Source organism: Sander lucioperca, chromosome 6 (assembly GCF_008315115.2).
Source record: "Sander lucioperca isolate FBNREF2018 chromosome 6, SLUC_FBN_1.2, whole genome shotgun sequence".
Lineage (NCBI taxonomy): Eukaryota > Metazoa > Chordata > Actinopteri > Perciformes > Percidae > Sander > Sander lucioperca.
The window spans coordinates 28,664,248-28,686,053 of NC_050178.1; the positions used below are offsets into that span (position 1 = coordinate 28,664,248).

At 38.4% G+C, this 21,806-nt stretch overlaps 2 protein-coding genes across 2 annotated transcripts in view; one reads left to right on the forward strand and one right to left on the reverse strand.

Annotated features, from left to right (window-relative positions):
- LOC118495300 (nuclear factor 7, brain-like) overlaps positions 1-21,806 on the reverse strand; it is a 1,057,410-nt gene that overhangs the window by 844,751 nt on the left and 190,853 nt on the right. The gene's annotated exons all lie outside the window — the stretch shown is intronic.
- On the forward strand, positions 13,741-21,223 carry LOC116065137 (butyrophilin subfamily 2 member A1-like). Its single transcript, XM_036002428.1, has 5 exons — positions 13,741-13,829; positions 14,354-14,481; positions 15,998-16,211; positions 19,410-19,754; positions 20,441-21,223. The coding sequence occupies exons 2-5, from the start codon at positions 14,452-14,454 to the stop codon at positions 20,479-20,481; spliced, it is 630 nt and encodes a 209-aa protein (XP_035858321.1). The 5' UTR covers positions 13,741-13,829; positions 14,354-14,451; the 3' UTR covers positions 20,482-21,223.

Consider the following 21,806-nt stretch of genomic DNA (forward strand, 5'->3'; position numbering starts at 1 on the left):
AGTATAATAGAATATAATATAAATCACATCACATTCCATTTCCCCCCTATGAGTAAAAAGGAGACACTAAACAACACAGTAACACTCGAGAATATGAAACCATAACACAATTAGATATTCAAAAGGGATACGCTTCCATCAATACCCCATCTAACATTGCTCCATCTCTGTCCAAATCAGTCACATCTAACAAAGGCATCTGAGTGCTATCTCCAGGCATTACCACTCCAACCCATCTCAATATCATAGCCTTCGCAAAAGTCAACAGCAAAGTACAAAAGCAAAACATCACACATAGCGCTAAAAGAGCCGCCACCAAAATCTGAACCACTACTGCTCCTACTGGTCCTAATTGATCTTGCAACCAAACGTTGGCAGACCATCCAGCTCCTTCAGATCGACCAAATGCATCCCTTATACTTTTCAATGCGTCTATAACACTCGTGATATTATCAGTACTATCAGGAATCAAAGTATAACAATCATCTCCCGTCAAGTTCAGAGCTACACACAAACCACCCTGTTTGGCTAAAATATAGTCAAGAGCCATGTCATGTTTCAACAGCGTCAATCTGTGACTTCTTTGAGTATTTGACAAAATGTTAAAACCTCTTATCGTCTCATTTGCAAAACCTTGCAAAGTATAGGTAATATTATCAATGTGATCGGCCAAAAATGTTACTCCATACCAAGGAAAAAGTCCTAATCCCCATTTCTCTCCCAAACTGATTTTCCAATGATAAGCTTCTAGGTTGTGAAATTGTGCCATCTCTCTCTTCACTCTACTTCCAAAACTAGCATCAGTTTGAGCTGTCTCAGGCGCTTCCCCTTTTTGAATGGTATAAACCTCATATGGAAGCTTCAACGTCGCCATATAACAACATCCTATCCATCCATAGGGTAAAAATAAATAGGCTTTGTTATCACAAACCCACCAGATATCTTGAAAATTCCCTATAGTCACGTTACCAGGCAAAAGCTGATCTCTAACCATCACTGTTCTACCCTTCTTACTAGATGGTATAGAAAAAGTTACTTTATACATATCTTCACTAACCTTGCGGCCATGCTTATCCAAAGTCATCATATAATCATCACAATCTGATATTCCCATAAACATTCCTGGTCCATCATACGTCTTATTTGAACAAAAACATCCTTTTGCCCTCGTAGGTGTTACTTCCATTGCTTCTGGAACTGCTGTTAGCTTATTCTCCTTCTGATCTAACAAGTTCACATAAGGTAATCCATTCAACCAAGAACAATCATATTTAGGTCTAAACAAATGTGTTGACAAAGACATCACTACATCTACTGCAGATTGTTGATGATACAACAACCATGATAGAGCATAAGATTGACATTTAGTAGACAGAGGTTGAGCCACTGTCTCTAAAATTGAGTCCCACGTACCAGGTGAAGGTACTTTCAACAAACATGGACCATTCAATTTCTTAACAGACCTCACAGAATGAGTTAACTGCTGGAACCATAGATTCCTACTTGCCCATCTATCTGTAATTCTCAAAACAGAAGAATCAAATCCATATGCTTTCCATGTAGTTTCTCTCTTCCTTAATGAACGGTATTGATCAATCATATCTACTAGTGTTTCACCAAAATTAGAGAACTCATTTTGTTCATCCGTGATGCCATTCTGAACTGTTTCAGATAAATCTACATCCTTCTCTTTTACCATCTGTTCACTAACGTCAGAAATATCCTTACTGCTATTTGCACCTAACTTCGTCTGTAACACAAACTTCTGGGTTACATTTACTATATTCTTCTCTATTTTCTGAAAAATTGTACTCGGTGTTGGCATCACATTTACAAGGGATGCTACTACTGTCGTAGCATTCATTTCTTTCGAAGTTACCACCAAATTTATTGCTTTAGTTGAGGTATTAACACTTTCAATTGTTTCCAAAAGCAAATTGACAAACGTCCTCTGTGTATTATTCACTCTTGGAGTAATTACTGTAGTATATGGTTCCTGTACTCCTTTAGTGACTGTAGAAATTTCAACAGACTTTAAATCTTCCGTCACAAGTGTCACTTTATGAGACACACGACTTGCTATCCAATAATTTTGAAATGGAACTGTTTTAAACTCTGGCTCTGAATAAGTACACACATATTCCCCTAGATCTTCCCATGTGGTATTAAACAAAACAAGTGAACAATCACCTGAAACTTTCCACCATCTCATATCATTGAACAAAGAATACTTCCTTTGACTATAAGATATACCATCCACTTCTGGTCCTCGTAATAATACAACCTCACCACGATTATTTCTCCACTCGGGAAGATTATTACCACCATTGTTCCATCTCCCACATTTACAAGGAAGAACAGTTGTTGTTCCCAACTTGACTTTCATCACAATCTTCAATACAGTTGGCATTTGCGAAGTCATCCGAGGCGCCACTGTAGTCAACTTTGATACATTTATACCTTTAACAACTACCAATGCTAAAAGAGTTGAATTACCATTTATTGTTCTAATGTTAGGCTGAAGTGTTGATATCAGTGTTGTTGATTCTTTTGTTTCTTCAACAACTTGGACCCCCATGCTTTTGTTCCCATCTTTTACTACCAGCGTCACCACATTAACTCTGAGTCCCGACTCTATTCCATCGCTTTCAAACTGTGGATCATAAAAAATACACTTATAATCATCTTGATCCTCCCGTTGGGAATTATACACATAAAGACTACAATCCCCTTCAATTTTCAATCTTCTCTTATCATTTAATAACGCATACTTTCTTGATGTCATTGTTCCTAACAGGTCTAAAACTCCACCATGACTGTTTTCCCACCGAACTCTAAATTCTCCTTCACCACTATTCTCTCTCATACACTGGCATGGAAGCTGAGCTGGCTTTCCTAGAGATACTTCGACTCTAATCTTCGTAGCGTCTTGGTTTGACTTTTTTCCTGACTGGTCTTGGGCTATTTCGTCTAACTGAATCACCGGCTTCTCCTGTAACTGAGTTACAGCCCTCGGCAACCTCTGTGGTTTCACCTTCCACTGGGATAGTCCCTGCTGTTTCTGGGATATATTGAAACTCAATATCCCCAAATCTCCTTTCCTGTCCATCAATTGCTGTGTCATGTCTGGCATCCTCAAAAGTATACACATGATCATCAGCATTGTCCACATTATGGACAATCTCTCTTTCTGCTGGCTGTTCTTCCCTACTTTCTTCTGGCTCTTTTGAGCCCTCAACATCTTGATTCCCTAGCCGTGGTGTTTCTTCCCTGGGAGCTTTAACACAATTCGATAAATGATACCACGTTGGAGACCCTTTAACCTGAACGGCTGTTCCCGTACTGCGAACAACCTCAAATGGTCCTTCACGGCGTTCGTTATACCATTTCCTTCTAAATACCTTCACGAACACCTTGTCCCCAGGTTGCACTGTACTCCTTTTTTGCTCATCGAGCTTCTCCTGCACCTCTTCTTTTCTTTGCCTGTCAGAAACATATGTGGATATTCTTTTATGGAAATTAGCCATATATGTAACATATGCTCTCATTTCATCTTCCAAAAAAGCCAAACTTGGACCTTTTCCGCTTGTTCGCAAACAAGGCGTAGGCATCCGTCTTCCTGTAACCAATTCATGGGGTGTCATATGTAAATCACGCAACTCACTTGAGCGACACACCATCAAGGCTAAAGGTAATGCGGCTATCCAGTTCAGCCCTGTATGTTGGCAAATCTTGACAATACGATTTTTCAAAACACCATTCATTTTTTCACAAATCCCTTGGCTTTGTGGATGATAAACTGCTCCAAGACGTTGTTTAATTCCCAATTTTTGAAAAATCAATTTCACTGTCTTATCCACGAACTCTTTCCCATTGTCTGAGGATATTCGATCAGGAAGTCCCCACCTGCTTATCACCTCTCTACACAAAAACTTGGCAACTGACTGAGCATCTTTCCGCTTGGTTGGGCAGGCCTCCGGCCATCGTGAAAATCTATCCACAACCACTAGCATGTATCTTTTACCTTCAACTGGTTTGATCATATCGACATAGTCAATAACCAGCTCACGCATAGGACCTCTTGGGGTTGGAATGTAACCTGGAAGAACAGTCACACCTCTGCGAACATTATTTTTCAAACAAATTGTACATCTGCCTATGATGTGATCAATCTGTTCTAGCAAATATGGTGCCCAAAAACCATATTCCTTTGTGATCTTTCTCCTAACTTCCCCCCTTGCAACATGCGCTAAACCATGTGCCTCCTGGATCATCAGACCCAGCAGGTCTAGCGGTGCTACTATCAACCCTTCATGATTTCTCCAAAGACCAGTAGAATCTTTGACTGCACCTCGGTCTAGCCATAACTGTTTATCAATTGTTGGTGCAGCTTCCTGCATCAAAATCACATCTTTAAGCGTAATGTTGTCTTCTAGGTCTACTCCATGAGTGACCAGAAAAACCTTACCCAATTTGTCAGCTCCTGTAATTGCTTTTGCAGCTTCATCAGCAGCTTTATTCCCTTTTGTAACTTTTGACACATCTGTTTTATGAGCTGCACACTTAGCTATTGCTATTTCTTTAGGTTTCATCATGGCATGCAACAGTTTCATTATTTGCGTATGATGTTGTATCGGAGAACCATCAGTTTTCTTAAATCCTCGTCCTTTCCACACTGATCCAAACAAATGACATACGTTATGGGCATATGCAGAATCAGTGTATATCGTCACTCGCTTTCCTTCTGCTAACAAACACGCTTCTGTTAACCCTACAAGTTCTGCAAGTTGCGCTGACGCAGGCTGTGGTATTACTTCAGCCTTTTCAACAACAAATCCAGTTCCTTGTGCTTTTACTACTGCATAGCCAGCACTCAATTTATCTCCCACACGATAACATGACCCATCAGTCCAATACTCCAGGTCTGCCTCACGTAATGGAAGGGCTTGTAAATCTGATCTAAGCCTCGAATATTTCTCTGCTTCCTGGACACAATCATGTTGTTCACCATCCTCTGGGGTTGGCAAATTCTCAGCTGGATTCACCGTGGCACACCTTGCCAGGGTGACATCTTCCTGCTCTAAAAGCCTATGATAGTCTCTAAGCCTGGGCATAGTCAATGTATATTTTCCATAGTTCAGAAGATTTCTGAGACTATGATGGGTAAGAATTGTTATTGGATAACCCATCGTGACTGATGATGCTTTATCATACATTAAAGAGACTCCTACCATTGCTCTATAACACGGTGGTAACCCTAATTCTACGTCTGAATAAGCAGTAGAATAGTAAGAAATAGGTTGAGGGTTCATCCCGGTACCTGTCGGCTGACAAAGAACTGCACATGCATATTTACCTCCCATAGAAGTAGACACATACAGCAAGAAATTCTTAGAATAGTCTGGAAGTGTAAGTGCTGGTGCCTCTTGTAACCTTTGTTTGATTGTTCCAAATGCCAAAAGGCCTTCCTGTGTCCATGCAAGGTTACCATGAAGTTGGTTATTTCCAATATCCTTAATCATAGCCCTCAAGGGTCCCGTCAAGCTAGCATAATTCTCAACCCAAGCTGAAGAGTAACCAGCAATACCAAGAAATGTCAACATCTCTCTGACAGTCCTAGGCTTTGGAGCTTTGCGAATTGCCTCCAATTGACTATCAGCGATGCTTCTATGTCCATGCATTATGTTCTGACCCAAATAAACCACCTTTTCTTGGCAATATTGCAACTTTTTCTGTGAAATCTTATGGCCATTTTCTGCCAATATCTGTAGCAATTTGATCGAATCTTGATGGCATACATCCTTATTTGGTGCACAGACAATAATGTCATCGACATATTGTATTACAGTACTTTGCAATATTTGATTTAGCCCTGTCAAATCATCCTTCAATACTTTATTGAAAATATGAGGACTATGTTTAAACCCTTGTCGCAATCGCCTATACTCATAAAACTGTCCTTTATAAGTGAATCCAAATAAACCTTGACTTTCTACACTAAGTGGAACACTAAAAAATGCACCGCACAAATCTATCACCGTAAAGTGTGTCGCATCAGGAGGAATCTGAGCTAGCCAAAGTATGCGGATCTGGCACTTCTGCTGGGAAGTCAGTTACTACTTCATTTACTGCTCTCAAATCATGTACCATACGATAAGTCTCATCTGGCTTCTTTACTGGCAACAAAGGCGTATTACTCTGAGGATTTTGTGTTATCTTCAAAACACCTGCTTTTAAAAGTCCTTCAATTTGTGGTTCAATTCCTTGGATAGCTTCATCTTTCAACGGATACTGACTTTTCCACGGAGGTCTAGCTCCTGGTCGAAGTTCAACCTTAACTGGTTGGGCTGACTTTACACGTCCAATATCAGTACTATGTTGAGACCACAGACACTCTGGCACCTGTTGCATCATCTCCTCTTTCAGGGTGTCTGAATCCTTCTTGGCACTGCAGATAGATTCATGTGTCAACCGCACAGCTTGTGGCTGTCCCTGTCCTTGAGCTGAAATCATAATTTTGAGAAATTGCTGATCTTCACTCCTCCAAATTGCCAGATTCTCTTCTGTAGGTATAAAAACAGCTTTCTCTGCTTCTGTCATCATTTCTCCTATATGCTTCTGCTCATATTCTTCAGAAATCAACAAGGTGACATGTGGCACACTCTTCTCGATCTCAAATTCTTTATCCAGATAATCATCTGTGTTTATCTTCATAGCTGCTCCTTGTGGTCCTAAAATTATGCAACTTGAACTAAGTTGGACTTTCTTTGGTTGATGATTCAACCATTCCTCTGAGTTTGATTGGGCAGCATTCTTGAAATACTTGAGCGTACAATGAAATGGATATTCCGGAAGCCTCGCATCTGGCATGTTTGCAACAATAAATTTTTCCCACAATTTAGCTGGTTCCAAAAAATCTGCACTGAGATTTCCAATCCAGAAGACTGAAGAAGCTTCGGTCTCCATTGTCATCAATAATTGGTGAGCAATTTCTTTGGGTACTTCCACCAAACAGCCGTCTGGTGTGCATTTTATTGTGCAGTTCAATCTACACAAAGCATCTCTTCCCAACAATGCAATCGGTGTATGTTCTGATACCAATATGGGTATTGTAGTTTTCTGATTTTTATAGTAGAGCTCAATTGGTTCCGTTAGAGGAATCAGCTGTTTCACTCCCTCAAACCCGATTGTCCGAATCAGTTGATTGGACATGGGGAGATGTATAGCATCTTCAGGCCGAATACAGGTGAACGCAGCTCCACTATCCACCATCACTTCCAAAGGACGGTTATTTACTTTCACCTTAATCGTTGGATCTCTTTCCGGCCCTAATGCTACCAGCTGACACCCCCCTTTCGGATCTTCTGGGCACCTCTAGAATCCTGGTTCCGGACCCTTGTAAGGGTTAACCGGTCCTCCATATGGCCTCGACTGGCCCCTGTAATCTCCTCTGTAGTTTCCTCTGAAATTTCCTCTTAGTCTATTACAATCACGGGCAAAGTGTCCATCCTGTCCACAACTGTAACACACTTCTGAGGATTGTTGAGAGTATGGGTTATATCTTCCTCCTCTTCCTCTTCCTACACCCCCTCGTCCTCTTGCTCTTCCTCTCCAGTTCTGTGTCTGTCCAGAAACTGGCTGTGCATATGAAACCACTGGAACCACGAATGGTGGTTGAGGCATCTGGGATTGGACTTGGCTTGACTGAAGTTGTGGCGGTGATTGTTGATTCTGTGGGCACTGGTTTTGCAAAACCACGGCCTGCTTCTTCTCCTTCCTCTTATTGTCCACCAGCTGTATTTGATTGAGTTTTCTAAGAGTCTCTCGGTCCTGTTCTTTCTGCTCATGTTCCTTTTTCCTATATAACTCCACCTGATGGGCTATTTGATCTGTATACACACTTGTTGTCATACTTCCAAGTCCCACTACTTCCGCCAATTTGCTTCTTACCGGAACAGGCAATCCCTTCTGTATTTTGGTTCGCAAAACTGACTTTTCCAGTTGACTCACCTCTGGATCATTTCCTGTAATATTTCTCCACACTTGGTGGGCTCTTGACACATACGCTCTTGGATTTTCTTCTTGTCCCAGTGGCTCAATCAAGATGTTGTCTGGATTCACATTTGTTGGATACTCATCTCTCAGCGCTCTCCACAGACGACCTCTACTTGCGGCAAACAACTCAGGATCATATACAGAAGTCCCCACATATCGATTGAGTCCTGCTCTCCGGAAGATTTCTCCCATAGCTGGAATCCCAACAAGATTAGCCAAAAGTCTCTTGATATCTCCTATGGCAAACTGTGTTCCTGTCGACATTTCTTCCAACTTTGCAATCCAAGGATGTGCTCCCTCTTGAAGAGTAGGCAACTTATCAAGAATATCTGACATATCAGTGTTCTGCAAGGGCTTGTACTCCAAATTCTGTCCTCGAATGAACACCGGCAGCATCTTCTCGCTTACCTTTCCCTTTCTTGAGCGCAATGTATATTTCTTCTCCACTTTTCGGGATCCTTTCTTCCGCAATTCTTCCCTCCTTGTCTTCAGCTTCTCAAATTGCTTTTCCAGTTCTTTTATGTCTTCTAATTTAGTAGATCTCTCCAAGTATAGCTCACATCGATCCATGTCTCTTTCAACTTCTTCTAACTCAGCTGTAGTAGAACATGATCCCGTAGCTCCTTTGATCTCCTCTTCTTCATCACTCTCGTCTCCATTTTCACTTTCGTCAGAGGTCTGATCTCTTATAGCTTGTCGTTTCTTCCATTTTTCTTCTCCTCTCCTTTCCGCTCTAGCCAGCACCCTTCTGATTGCAGGGACATATCCTCCCATGATCTCCTCTTCTTCACTCTCATCACCATCATCATCATCCTTTGTCTTGCTAAACCTCACTCTGCCCTTGGTTTCCAGATGTTTCAATTTCTTCTTACTTTTGGAGTTTGGAGTCATTTTTATAGTCGTTTCTGCTTGTCCTATCTCTATTATTAGGTCATCTTCATCTCTGATGCAGTAGTCACCCTTCTGACTGATCACTGGAAGCTGGGGATAGATGTCCTTAAACTCCGCTTCCTCCTCATAAGGTGGAGGTCTTTTCACTGATTCCGTATGCGAGAAAGGTGTATTAACTTCTGCCATTAATTTTTCTGTTATTTTCTCCTTTTTTGCCATTTCCTCCACACTTTTGTCTCTTTTATCTTTTGTAGCCTTCATCAGTTTCTGTCCCTCATTCTCAAACAACTTAAGCGTACCCAACTCTTTTTGTCTCTTTATTCTACGTTTTTCGCCTTTTTTCCCCTTCTTTTGATCTGCCTTGTACGTTGACACAAGCACTTGGATTATTTTAATAACATCCGGGTTAAGAGTCCCCTCTACTGGCCATGGCTGTTCAATATCCGGCCAGCGTTTGTGCCATTTTCCTGACAACTTGGCGATATCATTGACTAAAGGATTGTTCTTTTGTACTACATCAACCAGAGTGATTATTTTCTGATTGTTAATGCCCTTTTTCCTGTCTTTTTTCCCCATCGTAGCAACTCTTCTGTATTCCTTTATTGTAAATTATTAGTTGTATATAAAAACTACCAATTGTTAAACTAAGAATACTTTAGGCTATAGAGCTTATCTTTACCCTCCTTCCTTTTATTTATTTTATTTTACTTTGATTTTTACTTGTCTATTTATCTTTGATAAACGGCGGGTGTCCCACATCCAATATAGAAAGGTAAAGGAACCAGCCAACTTCAAAGCAATCCAAAAAACACTTACTCGGCAATACTACAGCACCAACACAATAGTATTCAAACACACAGGTAATCAAAAAGAAGAACAGATGTCCGATAAAGAAGAGAAAGTTCAATCCTATGTAACTAAAAAGATCCCACACTACTATGTAGTAAACCAATAACCCAATAGATCCCCAATCGCCTTAATTTTCCAAATAATCTCGACACTAAATGTCCAACGTAGCTCCAGACAAAGCAACCCATACACATGGAAAATTCCCATGTATAATTCTGAAATGCATTAATTGATCAGTCTGTTGCCAAGTCTCTTGTCAAATAGTCACAATATGGAATATCTTATGCATAAACCTACACAGACAGATGTAATATCTTCTGTAGAGTAATGTAGCTACAATATCCCATAAGGAAAAGCAACCCAAATATGCATCAGCAATGATAACTGTAAATGAGCATACACATATATATCAGGATGCAGGTATTTGTTAAGTTTGTGGATAAAACAGTTACTGGCCTTTGATCAAATCAGATCCAGGACTGCCCACGTTGTCGCGTGACGCACCGGCCAGCACCTCCTCTCTGTCTCTCTCCCCTTCTTCTCATTTCTCACCCCACAGGAGGAAAAAGGAAAGAAACAAACAGCAATTCTTAATCTTTTTATCTCACCAGATCATTCACCATAAAATGCAAGTGTTAATTTATTTAAGTAATCACAATTGTTATGAAATACTAATTTAAAGATTCTAGATTAAAAAATCATAGTTAGTCTCATTCATATTCCTATTTATAAAGGACAACACATATTATTCTACATTTCTGTAAATATATCAGTGTTAGCCAGCTACTTTCAACTATAGTCCTCTTTCCAGATTTTTAAACCAAAACAACAAAAGATTGCAAAACATTAACACAGGTTAGACTATGCAGCTAGAAATCAGCAAGACACCATGCAGATCATTACAACACAAACTCTTTCCCAGTTAACCATGTAAATTTACAGGAAACAGTAAAACATTAGCATAGCTACACACCAAATAGTATCCACATTCAGTATATGAAACCATGCAAACCTCAAAACACAGCCAAGCAACACAGACCTAACCATCTCCTAGCACCACTCAAAGATGCATAACAGTAATAAAGAGTAAAAATGAAATAGGCTACATCACTCGTGAAGGATGCGTTAATATAGCACTAGTTAATAAGATGGTAAAGAATAATTAACAGATTTATAAATAATCAATCCACTTAACTCAAAAACCGTTTTAATCATTACAATAATATTTCCCTTTTTTATCGACCAGCATAACTCTTATCTATACATTTAATAGATCTCAATTAGATAATTTCATAATCAAACAATTGCCACTTTAATTTTACCAGGCTGCATTCAACCCCCCTTTCTCCTTTCGCTACTCCATCTCTGCACTCCAGTGCAGGCAAGGAGTGGCCTAAACTTTCTGTGAAGACTTGAATTCCTAAAATTCCTAGACATGCGCAGTCCATACACCAGTGTGATTCTGTCGGGAGCAGAGCTCCACAGCATTGAAGCACACAACTGACCAAGGAGAATAACTAAAGACTATCTTACCCGTTTCTAAACGGCAGAGATTGCAAGCAACAATACACTACCACAAAACAAGTTAAACAATCACAAAAAGTCAAAGAAAACTTAACGATCTCAGCAAACAGACCAGCTGTCTCTCCGTTTTTTCTTTCACCAGACCACATTTATAAAATAACAATATCCCGGGACAAAATGAACAAACCAACACAACACATAGAACACAGATCCTACTTATGAAGCTTCCTAATTTTACTATAGTCTAGTCTATTTTCACGTCCTTCAAAGGGGGCTCATAAGTTTTTAGCAATTTTTTGAAAACGTTCTCCTTAGAAGAAGACTCATAGATTGTTTACACAAAAGTCCTCCTAGGGGCTCATATCAATTTATGTCTTTTACCTAATTTAACAAAGTCCACCCAAAGAAGGCTCATACATTTTAACACATTTGAAAACGTTCTCTTGAAAAAGAGACTCATATTTTAACCATAATAAACAGAATATCTTTCCTTATTAAACTAAACATATATATCTAATATAGGATATCCTTATCACGCATACACAGCCTATCACATACAGCAGAAACACCATTGTTCACACACACCGCTGTTCACACGCACTCTCTCTCATACACACAAAAGTCGACATCATTCATGCATGTAGTTCCTAAAAAGAGTTTGCTTTCCGCCGTATTATTCTTTTTTTTTTGTCTTTTTTTTTTTTTTGTTATTTTGCTACCTAGGTAAAGAAGCCCAATGGAGTCTACTTCGAACATTATTCGTCAACAATGCATCGATTGGCAAACCTACCATTGAACTGTTATTCTACACCTCAGTTCTCAGAACTGGCTCAAACTTTTCATCTAATAAAAGTTCAAGACTACGGCCCATCCTATGATCGCCTTTTTTCAAAGGGCTTTTTTATCAGATTAACGGCGTTATCCTTTATTCTTTGTTTCTGTTGTTTTCTCTTTATTGTTCCTGTTATCTTCTGTATTCTTTTATTTTCTCTTATTTCCTTTTATCTTCTCCTTATTACTTCTTGTTTTTATTTTCTCTTATTTCCTTTTTCTTTATGTTGTTTAAGCCAAATTGCCCTGGCCAGGGTTAAACTGTTTTCTTTAATCCAATTTGCCTGTTCCTTAAAATCTTTTCACATTATCTATGTGAATATTCCTTAATTCCTTACTTTTTCCTTTTCTCTATGTCTTTAACTCCCTTAAGCCTTTGCTTAATTTTCTCCTCTTATTCCTTTTATTTCTCTGTCTTCCCTCATTACGCCCACACTAAGGCCTATCTCACTCCCCCCTTTTCTTTTTTACATTTTCTTCAATACACCCCAACGCAAAGAAATTTATAACAAAGTTCCAGCCCACACAACAACACACACAGCACAGCAGCTGCACACACAGGTTTCAAACATTACAATGCGGCCCATCACACACACACACACGCGGCTCCCATGAACGACTGCCACCCCAAAAAAACGTGAGGAACACTCACCCTAGTCAGCCGGCCTTTGAAGCAGAAGTCGCACACCGAAGCCCCGCAAGCGATGCGCCTGGGGCCGCCAAGGCCAAAGTTCGTGACGCCAAGAATTTGTGGTATATTTCAGTTGCAGCACTGTGTTGTCGCTGTATGGAGAAGGAACTTCGTAGACACTGCTCTTGATTATAAAAAGGTTTATTACAAGCAAAGATTCAGCATCAATTTACAGACCCATGGATATCTGGAGAGACGACCGGCCCAATCTTCAAATTGTGTCGCTCTAACTTTTCTTTGTGTGAACAACGTATATATCCTATGCATTGTATCAATATAGGGCGTAATATGTGTGAGTATATCATTGGACGGATAACTGACCAATCGATGCCTGTTATCTGGCACAACTCCAACAAAGGTCTCCTCTGTCTTGGGGGGAACCCCTACTCATGTTAACGATTTCCAGATGTTCTCAGTAAATGTAGAGTAAAGTTCATGCATCCTCCTTATACCAAAACTTAGATCACAATGGTAAATAGTCAGATACCACATAATGATTACAAAATATTAGCCCTTATCTTTGCTAAAAGAATTAAAATAGTACTTGCATCAATTATTGACAAAGCACAATCAGGGTTCATGCCTAACAGGCATATCTCTGACAATATTAGGTTGGTTTTAGATATACTTGATTACTCACATTTAATTTCAAAAACAGTTTTATTTTTTTCCTAGACTTCTTTAAAGCTTTTGACACTGTGGAGCACAATTTTCTTTTTCATTCACTTAGAAGATTTGGATTTGGTGAATTCTTTTGCAATGCCATCAGAACCTTATACAACAATGCTAATTGTTCTATTAAGCTTAAACATGGATCGTCTCCTAGATTTGATGTACAAAGGTTGATCGTTAAAATAGGGCCCTGAGTGTTACATTAACTTTTTGTCTTCTGTTTCAGGGTTCTCCACTGGATGGATTGTTGCTGGTGTTCTTTTTCTTGTTGCTGGTGTTATTCTAGCTGTGTATATTTCATACAGGCGTAAAAGAAGTAAGTGTAAAAAAAATATTTTATAAACATATTCATGATGAGCAGGCAAAATAATATTATATATATATGATATTTAGATCATCATCATTTTATCATCATCATCGTCATATTTAGAGTCTTTGCAGTAGTTTTATCTTCAGACATTAATCATTCTGTTGGTATTTACACCAGAGTAGGATCAAGTCAGTTGGATTTACTTTAATAAAACTGTGATAGGATGTTATAATGTACTTAAGATGATTTTATTTCATTCTTAATTCATTATTCTTCTTATTTATTATATTTAATATAGGGTATGAGAATTACATAATACACTACAAGCTTAAACAGTTGAAGTATTTTGGTCGTGTATGAAAAGAATATGCAGAAATAATTATGGAGGAGAAATTAAGACTACAAACTAAACCGCTTGTAAAACTGCCTTTGTTGAATAATTCTGCTTACAGTTTTTTTCTGCCTTAATAATTTCTCATTGATGACTCTGCATGTAAACATATTGATTAATACATGTTTTTATTTTCCAGGGCCAAAGATCATCAAAGTGGAAGAAGGCGGTGATGTTATTTTACCCTGTTCCCTCAGGAACAAGGACATTCGGTCAACACAGTTTATCTGGCAGAAAATGTCTCAGAATGATGAAAGTCAGATGGAGGTGTTCCTGTACGATAAAGGCGAGCTTCCAGATCAGAGTGAACAGTTCAAAGGTCGAGTCTCACATTGTCCATCTGGACTGAAACATGGCGACGCCTCCATAACCATCAGAAATATAACGAGGGCTGACAGTGGAGTCTACAGATGTAGTATTCCATTAATTCAGAAACATAAAAAAATCCACATTAAGCTTGTTGTTGGTGAGTACTTTGATTAAATAGTTAAAAATGTCCTCTTATTTAACAACTTAAATATGTTGGTCTGCTATAAAAGAAAAGCAGTAATAATTATGTTAGAGGAGAAATTAGACTACAATTCAATTCAATTGTATTTATAGTATCAAACCATAACAAGAGTTATCTCAAGACAGATAGAGTAGGTCTAGACCACACTCTATATTTTACAAAGATCCAACAATTCCAGTAATCCCCCAAGAGCAAGCATTTAGTGCTACAGTTGCGAGGAAAACAACTTTTAGGGAGAAAGCTGGGACAGACCCAGGCTCTTGGTAGGCGGTGTCTGACGGGGCCGGTTGGGGGTGTGATGAACAATAATAATAGTCACAATAAAGATAATGGAACAGTGACTAGAAATAGTAGTCGTAGTAGTTCATGTCATAGCAGGGCACTGCAGGGTGTTACAGGATGTAGCATGGCACAGCAGAGCATAGCTGTAGGGCACTGCAGGGTGTTACAGGATGTAGCATGGCACAGCAGAGCATAGCTGTAGGGCACTGCAGGGTGTTACAGGATGTAACAGGGCACAGCAGAGCATAGCTGTAGGGCACTGCAGGGTGTTACAGGATGTAACATGGCACAGCAGAGCATAGCTGTAGGGCACTGCAGGGTGTTATAGGATGTAGCATGGCACAGCAGAGCATAGCTGTAGGGCACTGCAGGGTGTTACAGGATGTAGCATGGCACATCAGAGTATTAGCAGGACTTAGCAGGATGTAGCAGGGCGCAGCAGATTTTGGTGCCGCCCTAATCCAAGGAAATATGCTGGGCAAAACCAAAACATAAGGACTCCGTGGAATAAGCTCCCCAGAGCTAGGTTAGTAACAAGCATTTCTGGGACATGGATGCACCCAAATGGAAAGAGAGAGGAGAGAGGAGCTCAGTGTGTCAAAGGAAGCTCCCCGGCAGTCTAAAACTATGACAGCATAGTTAACAGAGACAGGTTAAGGAGAGGAACATGGTCGATTATTGATTATATGGTAAATTAATCTGATGACTATGAAGAGAGCAGGTGGGCCTGCTAAACTGCTAAAAAAACAAAATGCTGGTAAAACTGCCTTCATGGAATAATTCTGCTTAAAAAAGAATTTCTACCTTAATAATTACTAATTGATGACTCTACATGTAAACATATTGATTAATACATGTTTTTATCTTCCAGAGCCAAAAGTCATCAGAGTGGAAGAAGGCAGTGATGTTATTTTACCCTGTTCCCTCTGGACCAAGAAGGACCTTCGGTCAACACAGTTTGTCTGGCGTAAAACTGATGATGATCAGAAGGTGTTCCTGTATGATGATGGTGATCTTTACAGTGACGAGCGTCCAGGTCAGAGTGAGCAGTTCAAAGGTCGAGTCTCACATTTTCTAGATGAACTGAAACAAGGCAACGCCTCCATAATCATCAGAAATACGAGGAGGGCTGACAGAGGAGTCTACAGATGTATTATTCCATTAAATCAGAAACCTGAAATGTTCTACATTAAGCTTGACGTTGGTGAGTACTTTGATTAAACAGTTAAACAGTGAACTCATCCATGGTGTCAGTTTCACATTTCTTAATGAAATATCAGCAGTCTGTAGTAGATTAAATCTGAGTGTGCACACTGCCTGATGTTACTGAGAGATGCATCTACATTTTGTTTTTGTTTTTGAAAGTAGCCAAAAAAAGTTAACTCTACTTTTATGCAAAGTTTTTAATGTTTGTTTGAACTCTGGCCTCTAGTTTTACAGCCATATGTGTGAAGCTGAGAGTGAAGTAAAAAACCAAAATGCTGGTAAAACTGCCTTTATGGAATAATTCCGCTTAAAAATGAATTTCTGCCTTAATAATTACTAATTGATGACTCTACATGTAAACATATTGATTAATACATGTTTTTATCTTCCAGGGCAAAAAGTCATCACAGTGAGAGAAGGCAGTGATATTACTTTACCCTGTTCTCTCATCACCAAGGAGGACCTTCGTTCAACACGGTTTATCTGGAAGAAAACTGATGATGGTCAGGAGGTGTTCCTGTATGATAATGGTGATCTTTACAGTGACGAGCGTCCAGGTCAGAGTGAACAGTTCAAAGGTCGAGTCTGACATTTTCCAGATGAACTGAAACAAGGCAACGCTAGGACTATTTTCATTACCCATAACAAAATCTCAGCAGTACTACTTTTCCCTACGATGTAGCCGTCACGTACAAAGCTTGGTTTAAATTTCGGCAAACCTTACTAAATCCGGGGCAGTTCACAGACTGTCTCTGATAAGTTCTCAGACCTATCTGTCAAGTTCACAGACTTGCCTTTTTGACCTAGTTCACAGACTAAATCTGACCAATTCACAGACTGGTCTTTGTTATGGATAATAAGACTACTGTCTGACCCGTTTTGGAGAGATGATTTTCGGGGAAATATGGCCTTTACCTTTTGTAAAAGCTATCAAAATAATCAGAATTCAAATATATTTTGTTCAACCAGAAACTCAAAATAAAAACAAAAAAAACAAAAAAAAAAAAACAGAAACGTTTCAAACAACTCATTTCCCACTGTCAGTATTCGTCTCAATGATTTCAATCAGAAACTGAGAGATAAAATACGTGAATAAAGGTTACAGTGCAGTATAACAAATTAAACATATTATGTTTAATTTGTCATTTGTCATAGAATGTCATACAGTGTCATCAGTGCAACTTCAATATGACAAATGAACAGTTATTTAAAGAAAGGCAACATCAAAAAGATAGGTCTTCAGCCTTGATTTAAAAGAACTGAGAGTTTCAGCTGACCTGCAGATAAAAGCATGGACAAGTTTTTCCAAGTCCTGCTGAGACATAAGTCCTTTAACCCTTGATATATTTTTAAGGTGGTAATAGGCAGACTTTGTAATTGTCTTAATGTGGCTGTTAAAATTCAGGTCTGAGTCCATGACTACACCAAGATTTCTGGCTTTGTCTGTTGTTTTTAACATTATCGTTTGAAGCTGAGTGCTGACTTTTAATCGTTCCACTTTTGCTCCAAAAACAACCACCTCAGTTTTTTCGTCATTTAATTTAAGAAAATTCTGGCACATCCAGTCGTTAATTTGTTCAATGCACTTAGTCAGTTGTTGTATTGGACTATAGTCCCCTGGCGATAAGGTTATATAAATTTGTGTGTCATCCGCATAACTATGGTAATTTATGTTATTGTTTTCCATAATAAGTAAGTAGATTAAATCTGAGTGTGCACACTGACTGATGTTACTGAAAGATGCATCTGCATTTTCGTTTTGTTTTCAAAAGTAACAAAGCAAAAAGTTAACTTTACTTTTATGCATAGTTTTTAATGTTTTTTTTTAACTCTGGCCTCTAGTTTTACAGCCATATGTGTGAAGCTGAGAGTGAAAAGATGGGACTGCTTAAATTCATACGACAGGATGTTATAATGTACTCAAGATCATTTTATTCTAGTCTTAAAATGATTGAATATATGTAATGAAGGGTATGTAAATTATATAATGCAGTACAAGCTTAATCATAGTTCAAATATTTTGGTTATGTTTAAAAAGAATATGCAGATATAATTATGTAGGAAAAAGTAGACTATAAACTAAACTGCTTGTAAAACTGCCTTTGTGGAATAATTGTAAAAAGAAATTCTGCCTTAATAATTACTAATTGATTACTCTGCATGTAAACATATTGATTAATACATGTTTTTATCTTCCAGAGCCAAAAGTCATCACAGTGGAAGAAGGCAGTGATGTTACTTTACCCTGTTCCCTCTGGACCAAGGAGGACCTTCGGTTAACATGGTTCGTCTGGGAGAAAATTGCTGGTGGTCAGGTGTTCCTGTATGATAATGGTGATCTTTACAGTGACAAGCGTCCAGGTCAGAGTGAGAAGTTCAAAGGTTGAGTCTCACATTTTCCAGATGAACTGGAACAAGGCAACGCCTCCATAATCATCAGAAATATGAGGAGGACTGACAGTGGAGAATACAGATGTAGTTTGCCATTCATTCAGAAACCTCAAGAATGCCACATTAAGCTTGTTGTGGGTGAGTACTTTTATTAAACAGTTAAAGATGTCCTCTCATTTAAGGACTGGAGCCTGGTCTCCACCTTGTTATCTAGCTGCTGCATCTGAACAAACATGATGAAAACTTTGAACTCATCGATGGTGTCAGTTTCACATTTCTTAATGAAATATCAGCAGTCTGTAGTAGATTAAATCTGAGTGTGCACACTGCCTGATGTTGCTGAGAGATGCATCTGCATTTTGGTTTTGGTTTTGAAAGTAACCAACAAAAAGTGAACTCTACTTTTATGCATAGTTTTTAATGTTTGTTTGAACTCTGACCTCTAGTTTTACAGCCATATGTGTGAAGCTGAGAGTGAAAAGATGGGACTGCTTAAATTCATACGACAGGATGTTATAATGTACTCAAGATCATTTTATTCTATTCTTAAAATGATTGAATATATGTAATGAACAATATGTACATTTTATAATGCAGTACAAGCTTAAACATAGTTCAAATATTTGGGTTATATTTAAAAAAAAATGCGGATATAATTATGTAGGAGAAAGTAGACTACAAACTAAACTGCTTGTAAAACTGCCTTTGTGGAATAATTCTGCTTACACTTTTTTCTGCCTTAATAATTACTAATTGATGACTCTGCATGTAAATATATTGATTAATACATGTTTTTATCTTCCAGAGCCAAAACTCATCACAGTGGAAGAAGGCAGTGATGTTACTTTACCCTGTTCCCTCTGGACCAAGGAGGACCTTCGGTTAACGCAGTTCGTCTGGGAGAAGGTTTCCCAGACAACTGATGATGATCAGAAGGTGTTCCTGTATGATAAAGGTCATCTTTACAGTGACGAGCGTCCAGGTCAGAGTGAGCAGTTGAAAGGTCGAGTCTCACATTTTCCAGATGAACTGAAACAAGGCAACGCCTCCATAATCATCAGAAATACGACGAGGGCTGACAGTGGAGAATACAGATGTATTGTTCCATTATATCAGAAACCTGAAATGTTCTACATTCACCTTGTTGTTGGTGAGTACTTTGATGAACCAGTTAAAGATGTCCTCTCATTTAAGGACTGGAGCCTGGTCTCCACCTTGTTATCTAGCTGCTGCATCTGAACAAACATGATGAAAACTTTGAACTCATCGATGGTGTCAGTTTCACATTTCTTAATGAAATATCAGCAGTCTGTAGTAGATTAAATCTGAGTGTGCACACTGCCTGATGTTGCTGAGAGATGCATCTCCATTTTGTTTTTTGAAAGTAACCAACAAAAAGTTAACTTTACTTTTATGCATAGTTTTTAATGTTTGTTTGAACTCTGGCCTCTAGTTTTACAGCCATATGTGTGAAGCCGAGAGTGAAAAGATGGGACTGCTTAAATTCATACGACAGGATGTTATAATGTACTCAAGATGATTTTATTCTAGTCTTAAAATGATTGAATATATTTGATGTAGGACTCTATTCTAATTACGCAGCGACACACAGAGCAGTAGGCGTCTCTAAGTGTACCTGCTATTCTGGTTCATGTTTGTGTATTAACATTAACTTTATTTCCAAACAGAAAAGAATGCATTTTGGGGCAGATCTGTGTAGATCAGACACCAAAAATAAATAATGTGTTAGCAGTAAAACTGTGATTGTGCAGCCTGAATATGAACAAGAAAGATTAATTTAATTTCTTTAATATTGTTTTGTCTTTTTTCCTGCAGGTTCAACTCCAGAGTCAGATGAACTTGATACATTAGTGTAGAAAGGCATTGGTAATGTCTGTGTTGCTGGAAACATTTATTTAGTTTTCAGTTATTTTATGCTTGTGTTATATCACAATGTATAGGCTCGTTGATTTTGTCTTGCAGTTCTAGTTGATTGTGTAACTGTGTGTAAGACTTGTACAGTATTCCTGTTCCAGAGGTGTGTAGAGCAGAGAGGACCAGATCAACATGATGATGCTCTTATAAGTCTTGTATTTTTGTATTCAGACCAAATTACAACGTTTGCTGTTATGATGTGAAGTGTGAAATATTTTGTAAAAAAGGTCACTTAATATAATTTTTTTGTTATTTTATAGTGTGTTTTATTACAGTTGTTTGCTCTTTAGACAATCATTTCTTGCTTGTGTATTTAGAAGAATAGTAAAGGCTGAGATGTGGTATTGATCTTCTTATCTAACTCAGTGAGAAAGTGAATAAAGTGCCCTGGTGGGTCACCGGGTAGAGTCCTCACCACAGTGACTTTGGTTTGAGTCCACCACAGGGCCCTTTGCTGCATGTCATCTCCTGTCTTTCCTGACTGTCTCTATCACTATCTTTTAAAAGAAGATACGCCAAAGAAAAAAGTATTTAGAAAAAAGCCTCTCTGTACAGTACACTTTACTATGTTCTTGCACTATTTATGTTGTTAATCAATAATAAAGTGCCTTTTATCATTTCAATTTAAATGTATTGAAATTATACTATTCAAAATCTTGAATAAAACGTCAATATTGACATTATTTTTGCGGTGTGACTGTTTTTTTTTAGCTGAAATTTGCATAAAAAGTGATTTAGCTTTACTAGTCCTCACCTGAAACACATAGACTACACTTTGAACACACTGCACTGTTTACATCTTTTTAATAAACTTCCATTTAGATATACATATACATGCTACTAAGTTACTAAAAATAAATGCAGTCCTGGCTGAACCGAGACCTACATACTGAACTAAAATAATCTCCAATCAAATTGTTTCTACTTGATATTGAAATGGCGTAGAGAATGTTTTTTTTACTAACAACGTATTTACAATGTTTATACAGTTAACTATTTACATATTTGTGTTTACACAGTTATTATATTATTGACATATTTACATTTGTATTCATATCAGCAGTTATGAATCTCTGTGGTTTTCCTGACATTATAACCTCAGTCTAAGTTCTGCTAGCGTCTGATTGGTTAGTTCAGTTACATGTGAGTCAGCAACAAGGAAGTGGGTTTTTTTTAACTATTTAGAACAATTCAGTACATTACAACTTCTCGTAAGAATACTGATTTTGCATTTCTCAAAAAAAATATACAAAGCAGCAAGGCTCTT

What these genes read in the sequence shown, in the direction of transcription:
- LOC116065137 (XM_036002428.1), top strand. Translation starts at nt 14,452, where the DNA reads ATGTCTCAGAATGATGAAAGTCAGATGGAG. An exon ending in ATGATGAAAGTCAGATGGAG is followed by an intron (nt 14,482 to 15,997) that starts GTGTTCCTGTAC and finishes GATGATCAGAAG; the next exon opens with GTGTTCCTGTATGATGATGG. An exon ending in CTACATTAAGCTTGACGTTG is followed by an intron (nt 16,212 to 19,409) that starts GTGAGTACTTTG and finishes TTTATCTTCCAG; the next exon opens with AGCCAAAACTCATCACAGTG.